General features: G+C 45.4%; 1 protein-coding gene across 1 annotated transcript; it reads left to right on the top strand.

Moving 5' to 3' along the window:
• Positions 1–6,187: 6,187 nt before the first annotated feature.
• On the top strand, positions 6,188–7,532 carry LOC119297441 (cyclin-dependent kinase inhibitor 6-like). The gene is made up of 3 exons (XM_037575231.1): positions 6,188–6,446; positions 6,571–6,669; positions 7,182–7,532. Exons 1-3 carry the CDS (start codon positions 6,340–6,342, stop codon positions 7,249–7,251), a joined length of 276 nt encoding a protein of 91 aa, XP_037431128.1. The 5' UTR covers positions 6,188–6,339; the 3' UTR covers positions 7,252–7,532.
• The last annotated feature ends 1,028 nt before the right edge of the window (positions 7,533–8,560 follow it).

Raw genomic sequence — 8,560 nt, 5'->3', positions numbered from 1 at the left:
GTCTTGTGTTCAATTCCCACAATGTTGATTTATTTAGACCCAATTATTTTTCACGGTCTCTATGAAAGCCATAAAAGGCCCATCAACATACAAATACCTGGCCCAGATCGCTTAACGTGTGTAAACCAAACGAAAAGGACTAAACCAAACCAAGAATACCTATTCCCTTTAATAGTAGGTATAGCTTGTGGAGTTTGGTGGACTTGCCCAATGATAGGCAAGCCATTGAGAATAAATGGATCTTCAAGAGGAAGATGGACACTGATAGTAGTGTTACTATCTACAAAGCTCGACTTGTCGAAAAAGGTTTTTTGACGAGTTCAAGGTGTTGACTACGATGAGATTTTCTCACTCGTATCTATGCTTAAAGTCTGTCCGGATCATGTTAGAAATTGCCACATTTTATGAAATCTGGCAAATGGATGTGAAAACTACATTCCTTAATGGATTTATTAAAGAAGAGTTGTATATGATACAACCAAAAAGTTTTGTCAATCCTAAAGGTGCTAACAAAATGTGCAAGCTCCAACGATCCATCTATGGACTGGTGCAAGCATCTCGGAATTGGAATATATGCTTTGATGGGTTGATCAAAGCATATAGTTTTATACAGACTTGCAGTGAAGCCTGTATTTACAAGAAAGTGAGTGGGAGCACCACAACATTTCTGATAAGTGTATGTGAATGACATATTGTTGATCGGAAATGATGTATAATTTTTTGGAAAGCATAAAGAGTGTTTGAAAGGAGTTTTTCAAAGAAAGACCTCGGAGAAGCTACTTACATATTGGGCATCAAGATCTATATAGATAGATCAAGACGCTTGATAAGATTTTTCAATGAGTACATACCTTGACAAGATTTTGAAGTAGTTCAAAATGGAACAGTCAAAGCAGGAGTTCTCGCCTGTATTGTAAGGTGTAAAGTTGAGTAAGACTCAAAACACGACCACGACGGAAAATAGAAAGAGAATGAAAGTCATTCCCTATGCCTCAGCCATAGGTTCTATAAAGTATGCTATGCTATGTACCAAACCTATTGTGTACCTTGCCATGAGTTTGGCAAGGGGGTATGATAGTGATCCAGGAGTGGATCACCGGACAGCGGTCAAAGTTATTCTTAGTTACCTAAGAGGACTAAGGAAATATTTCTCGGTTATGGAGGTAATAAAGAGTTCGTCGTAAAGAGTTACGTCGATGCAAGCTTTTACACCGATCCGGATGACTCTGAGTCTCAATCTGGATACATATTTAAAGTGGGAGCAACTAGCTAGAGTAGCTCCATGCAGAGCATTGTAGACATAGAAAATTTGCAAAATACATACGGTTCTGAATGTGACAGACCCGTTGAATAAACTTCTCTCACAAGCAAAACATGATCACACCTTAGTACTCTTTGGGTGTTAATCACATAGCGATGTGAACTAGATTAATGACTCTAGCAAAACCCTTTGGGTATTAGTCTCATGGCGATGTGAACTAATCACATAAAGATGTGAACTATTGGTGTTAAATCACATGACGATGTGAACTAGATTATTGACTCTAGTGCAAGTGAGAGACTGAAGGAAATATGCCCTAGAGGCAATAATAAAGTTGTTATTTATATTTTCTTATGTCATGATAAATGTTTATTATTCATGCTAGAATTGTATTAACCGGACACTTGATACATGTGTGGATACATAGACAAAACAAGGTGTCCCTAGTATGCCTCTACTTGACTAGCTCGTTAATCAAAGATGGTTAAGTTTCCTGACCATAGACATGTGTTGTCATTTGATGAACGGGATCACATCATTAGGAGAATGATGCGATGGACAAGACCAATCCGTTAGCTTAGCATAATGATTGTTAAGTTTTATTGCTATTGCTTTCTTCATGACTTATTCATATTCCTCGGACTATGAGATTATGCAACTCCCGAATACCGGAGGAACACCTTGTGTGCTATCAAACATCACAATGTAACTGGGTGATTATAAAGATGCTCTACAGGTATCTCCGAAGGTGTTTGTTGGGTTGGCATAGATCGAGATTAGGATTTGTCACTCCGAGTATCGGAGAGGTATCTCTGGGCCCTCTCGGTAATGCACATCATAATAAGCCTTGCAAGAAATGTGACTAATGAGTTAGTTATAGGATGATGTATTACAGAACGATTAAAGAGACTTGCCGGTAACGATATTGAACTAGGTATGAAGATACTGACGATCGAATCTCGGGCAAGTAACATACCGATGACAAAGGGAATAACGTATGTTATCATTATGGTTTAACCGATAAAGATATTCGTAGAATATGTAGGAACCAATATGAGCATCCAGGTTCCGCTGTTGGTTATTGATCGGAGAGGTGTCTCGGTCATGTCTGCGTAGTTCTCAACCCTTAGGGTTCGCATGCTTAATGTTGATGACGATTTTGTATTATATGAGTTATGTGATTTGGTGACTGAATGTTGTTCCGAGTCCTGGATGAGATCACCAACATGACGAGGAGTCTCGAAATGGTCGAGAGGTAAAGATTCATATATAAGGCAATAGTATTCGGACACCGGAAGTGTTCTGGGGTTACCGGGTACGTATCGGGTCACCGGAATGGGTTTTGGGCAACCCCCGGCAAACTATATGGGCCTAATGGGCCAAGAGTTGGACAGACCAGCTCCAAAAGGGGCTGGTGTGCCCCCTATAGGCTGAATAGGAGGAGAAGGAAAGGGGAGGATTCTGCCTCCCCCTTTCCTTCCCCCCTCTCTTTCCTTCCCCCTCTGATGGATATGGAAGAGGGGGGCCGACTTGGAGGAGGCGCCCAAGTAGGAATCCTACTTGGGCGCCCCTTGCAGCCCCTTTCCCTCTCCCACCTATATTTATGTGGGGTGGGGCACTGCTAGAACACACATCAATTATTCCAAGCCGTGTGCGGCGCCCCTCTCCACCGTTTACTCCTCTGGTCATATTGTCGTAGTGCTTAGGCGAAGCCCTGCGCGGATCACTTCACCATCACCGTCACCATGCTGTCGTGCTAACGAAACTCTCCCTCAACACTTTGCTGGATCAAGAGTTCGAGGGACGTCATCGAGCTGAACGTGTGCAGAACTCGGAGGTGCCGTATGTTCGGTACTTGATCGGTTGAATTGAGAAGATGTTCGACTACATCAACCGTGTTAAACTAACGCTTCCGCTTTCAGTCTACGAGGGTACCTGGACACACTCTCCCCTCTCGTTGCTATCCTAGATAGATCTTGCGTGATCGTAGGATTTTTTTTGAAATTGCATGCTATGTTCCCCAACAGTAGTAGTAGTCGACGGGGTGGCATCTGGCTCCTTGGATCCACCACCTGATCGCAGCAACCGGGTATAGGGTAAAAGCGATAGCAAAGCAACCGTGAGTACCCATCCAAAGTACTCGCAAGACTTACATCAGGTCTATACTAAGTATGCATCAATATCAAAGGAATGAGCTGTATCTGTGGACTGAACTGACCGCTCAATCCGTTGAGTGTGTCTTTGTAGGATACATCGATGAGCATAAGGGTTATCGGTGTGGGGATCCTATCGGTCAGCGGATACGTATTTCCCAGGATGTGACCTTTGATGAGTCTCGTCCTTTCTATCCATGCTCATCCTCCTCGACCTTTTCTATGGAGTACATCTCTTTTCTCACATTTCCTGATACACCTCCCTTTGTGCCCCATATTCCTACCCCTTCCCCCTCCATTAATTGTTGCCGATATGGCGCCTTCCTCTCCCACAATTTCTTCTCCTTCCTTGTCGCATGACTCTCCACCTTCCCCATTTTCACCTTCATCCCTGATATCTTCCCCAACTACACCTTCATCAATGATGCCTTCCTTGTCAGCAACGATGTCTTCCCCGTATCCATCTCCGGTGATTCCTACCCGCCCCTCTTTTAATTTTGATTACAATCGTCGTCCACGTGTTGTGGATGCGTCCACTGATGCTCCATCTACTTCTGGTGTGCCGCCTACCTCTTCTAAGCTGACTTATGGTCTTCGGGCTCGACCTTGTCCTCCTCCTGACCGCTATTCTCCTTCCCAATATAGTCTTTCAGCTGTACTTGAGCCTACCACTTATCGCGATGCTATTGTTCTTCCTGAATGGCAGCTTGAGATGGCAGAGGAGATTGCTTCACTTGAGCGCATTGGCACGTGGGATCTTGTTTCTTTTCCTCCCCGTCTTCGTCCCATCACTTGTAAGTGGGTCTATAAGGTTAAGACTCGCTCTCGTGGTTCTCTTGAGGGTTATAAAGCTCATCTTGTGGCTCGTGGCTTTCAACAGGAGCATGGTCGTGATTACGATGAGACTGTTGCTCCCGTGGCCCATATGACCACTATCCGGACACTTCCCACTGTGGCTTATGTTCGCCATTGGTCTGTGTCTCATCTTGATGTCAAGAATGCCTTTCTTAATGGTGAGTTGCGTGAGGAGGTTTATATGCAGCCACACCTGGGTATTCTGTTCCTGATGGCATGGTTTTTCATCTCCGCCGCTCTTTCTCTCTCTCTCTATGGTCTTAAGCAAGCCCCCGACGCTTGGTTTGAGGCTTTTGCTTCTGTGGTGACTACAACTGATTTTTCTCCTAGTGCTCATGATCTAGTGTTGTTTGTCCACCTCTCTGCTCGTGCCCGCACTCTTCTTCTTCTTCTTCTTCTATATGTTGATGACATGATCATCACTGGCGATGATCTTGAGTACATTGCCTTCGTCAAGGCCCGTCTCAGTGAGCAGTTTCTTAAGTCTAATCTTGATCCTCTTCGTTACTTTCTTGGGACTGTGGTTTCCTCCACCTGTAATGGCTTTTTTATTTACCTAGAAAAGTATATCCAGGATCTTCTTGCTCGAGCGGATCTCAGTGATGAGCACACTATTGAGACTCCTATGGAGTTTAATGTTCACCTTAATGCTTTTGATGGTGAGCCCTTGTCTGATTCGACTCGTTATCATCATCTTGTTGGGAGTCTTGTTTATCTCGCCGTCACTCGTCTGGATATCTCCGATCCTGTCCATATCCTGAATCAATTTGTTTCTTCTTCGACTTTGGTTCACTATAGCCACCTTCTTTGTGTTCTACGATATCTTCGTGGCACGTTCTCTCACCGTCTCTTCTTTCCTCATTCCAGTTCGTTACAACTCCTGGCCTATTCGGATGCTACCTGAGCTAGTGATCCTTCGGATCGTCGTTCACATTCTGCTTACTGTGTCTTTCTTGGTGGTTCTCTCATTGCCTGGAAGATGAAGAAATAGACCGTAGTTTCCTGTTCGAGTGTAGAGGCTGAGTTGTGAGCCATGGCTCTTCTCACGGCAGTGGTGACTTGGTTACACTGGTTACTCAAGGATTTTGGTGTTTCTGTTACTACACCTACTACACTCTTGTCAGACAGTACATGTGCTATCAGTATTGCGTGAGACCCCGTGAAGCATTGATGCTTTCTTTGTGCGCGCTGGTGTGCAGAACCATGTTATTGCTCTTCAGTATGTGCCTTCCGAGTTACAGCTGGCGGACCTCTTCACGAAATGCCAGACTAGAGCACAACATGAATTTTAGCTCTCCAAACTCAGTGTTGTAGATCCACCATGAGTTTAAGGGGGGTGTTAGAGTTACATTTGTATTGACATTGGACTTTCTGTATTTTAGCCTTTGGTCTCTGTTACGTACTTGTTATATAATGGCTTTGGCCTCTAAGATAATACTACATTGCATATTCCTAGCAGAAACCAGAGCAATTGGAACAGGAGGAGCAACTTTAAGCTTATTGGTAGACCAGTTACTTCAAGTAGCATAAGACATCATTTCTTATTGTATTTCTTTGGTATTGCAGACGCAGATAGATTTCTCTACGGACACATCATTTACTTGGTATCTATAATATCAGTTTCTTTTGAAAAATAAACTATACGGGCACATTGTTATTGAAGGAGGCAGTATATTGTAGGGTTTGGTCCTCCAGTCCTTTGCACGGGTAAAAACCAAGCCGCCTTCCGGTTTGGGCACTGCGGCGCTCCTGTGCACCAGGTCCTTCCTAGCTAGCTACAGTGAGTAGCTGCTGTTAATTATACTAGTAGTAGCTGGTAGTACTCCTGCTCGGAATCTCTCGGCTCGGACGTCGTACGACCACCTATAAGCTCGCTCGCTCGCGGCCTCCACCGTTTCATTTCCCACCTAATCCTATCGTTATCTCCTCCCACCCAGCCCCAGCCCCACTCCGGCCCCGTAACACCCAGCGAGCAGAGCACAGCACCCACCACCGGCACAGCCGCGCGCGTGGGTGGGTGGAAAAAAGTAGAGAGAAAGAACAGGAGAGAAGGAAGAAAAGGAAAAAGGCATGGCCGCCACCGCCGCGGCCACCGTGACGGCGACGGCGACGGCGACGGCGGCGGCGTCGAGCTGCAGCAAGCGCGAGAGCGCCGGCATTGCGGCGCCCGCCGACTTGTCAGTCTCCCGCTCCCTTCCTTCCTTCCACCCACGGCACAGCGCTGACCGTTCGAGGCTGTGCTGCCGCGTATGGAATAGTTCTTCTGCTCACTCTTCGGCCTCTTTTTGTTGTGGTGTGCAGGGCGAAGAAGGCGAAGAAGGCGAGGTCGCCGCCGGCGGAGGAGATGGAGGGCTTCTTCGCGGCGGCGGAGGGCGACGTCGCGCGGCGCTTCGCTGCCAAGTGAGTTCTACCGCACATGCATGCGTCAGGCAACAGCTTCCTCCTATACTCTTGGGGAAAAGCCGCCGTGGATTTATATGGGAGCAGCTAGCTAGCAATGCATGCGCAGCAGTGGGCCTGTAAATTCTGCTCTCGAGTAACATGAGGCCTCTGCTGCTCAAGATCTGGGGTGTCAGTCAGTTTGGTGTTGCACACAACACACGCACACTCACACTGTAAAAAAAACGCAAGCATGTGCTTTGCCCTCCAATTCTCTGTCGCCGTTTTTCTTTTTCTCTTGATTGAAAAGGCCAGCTGCTGGTGCTAGTGTATGAAGGAATTTGAACAAAATCACTACACATATAGACTGTTCTGAGCATACACACAAAAAAAGGTAATTCGGGGGATCTTGGTTTTTTGCATTTGTCAAATTAGCTCAAGCAATTATATTTCCAGAAACAAAAAGTGAGGTTGGCAGTGCAGTACTACTCCTGTTCTTTTCTAACGTTTGGATCTTGCGCTTTGGATTGAAGGTACAACTATGACGTCGTCGCAGACGCTCCCATGGACGGGCGGTACGAGTGGGTCCGACTGAGGCCGTAGGAAGGAGGGATATGCCGCCGCAGCCAGTCAAGCGTCAGAACTCAGAAGCCCGCACAGACAGACAGACCACGTTGTGTCCTTTTTAATCAATTCTTTTGTAGTTACCCTGTCATGCTTTGTTAGCTGTAATTATTGCTCACGAGATACCTAATCATGTAAAAGCTCACCATGTATAAGTCGCCAGTGGATGCCCTGTTTCACCTGTAGCTAGCTTCGCTTTTATTAACTTGTCGTCATATGTTTTGTTTCATCAAGAAAAACAAGGCGTCGTTATCTGTGTACATTGTCTCGTAGCAGGAGTACTTTTGTTCTGACACTGCATATCTCAACACATCATAGCATGGTAAGTCCAGCCTACTTTCAAAGCAAAAACAATCAGAGCTAGGACAAATCCGACCCGTGAACATTTCTAGACGTACCCGGACATGATCCGAGACAGCGCCCACGGCCCCTTAAATGCCCTACTGCACATCACACTGCTCGTATTAAAACCTTAAATCCATGCACATCGATCATACACATGAATCGCATAAATAGCATTTGTTCATAGCGAAAAAAATACATAGTTCAAACATAAAATTTATTTTGAATGCACAATTCAAACATTAAACTCCTTGTTTCTATTATGTGTCTGCATATGCTCCACAAGCGCAAACATTTAGATCCCGAAGATTCCGATACATCTTCAGAAAGTTCACAAATATGCTTCACATCACGTTTCGGGAGGCGGACTTGTACTCTTGGCTTCTCAAAATCATGTGTTCGGGCTGCCCCTTCACCTTCATCACCCTCGACAATCATATTGTGCAAAATGACAAAACATGTCGCCAGCTGCCACAAAGTCTCTGATTCCCATATCATTGCAGATCCACAAACAATACCCAACGAGTTTGAAGCACTCCGAATGCCCTCCCCATATTCTTCCTAGGTACTTCTTGCACTATTGTAAAGATGGCTTTGTTTGTTGCCATGGGGATCGTATATGGTCTTCACAAACGGAGCCCACTAAGGATATATACCATTTGACAAAGTAGTATCCCATACGTTGTAGTTGTGCCCATTGACGGTGTAGTTGTATGGCGACGCATCCCCATCACAAAGTCTTGTGAACATCGGAGATTGTGGAGCACATTGATGTCCTTGTGAGAACCAACCATGCCAAAGAAAGCATGCAAATCCACAAGTCCTTTGATGTCACTGGTTCTAGTATGATGGCGACCTCTTTCGAGTGGCCTTGGTACATCTCGTGCAAACCTTTGAGGCAATTTTTCCATTGGCAATGCATGCAATCAACTGAACCGAGCATACC

This window comes from Triticum dicoccoides, chromosome 5A (genome assembly GCF_002162155.2).
Source record: "Triticum dicoccoides isolate Atlit2015 ecotype Zavitan chromosome 5A, WEW_v2.0, whole genome shotgun sequence".
NCBI classification, from domain to species: domain Eukaryota; kingdom Viridiplantae; phylum Streptophyta; class Magnoliopsida; order Poales; family Poaceae; genus Triticum; species Triticum dicoccoides.
Note: the sequence above shows the minus strand (reverse complement) of the source record. Positions and strands in the feature narration are given on the sequence as shown.

Excerpts from the sequence above, each read along its gene's own strand:
- LOC119297441 (XM_037575231.1), top strand. The coding sequence starts at position 6,340 with ATGGCCGCCACCGCCGCGGCCACCGTGACGGCGACGGCGACGGCGACG. Across the intron at positions 6,447-6,570 it reads ATTGCGGCGCCCGCCGACTT|GGCGAAGAAGGCGAAGAAGG; the intron begins GTCAGTCTCCCG and ends TGTGGTGTGCAG. Across the intron at positions 6,670-7,181 it reads GCGCGGCGCTTCGCTGCCAA|GTACAACTATGACGTCGTCG; the intron begins GTGAGTTCTACC and ends TTTGGATTGAAG.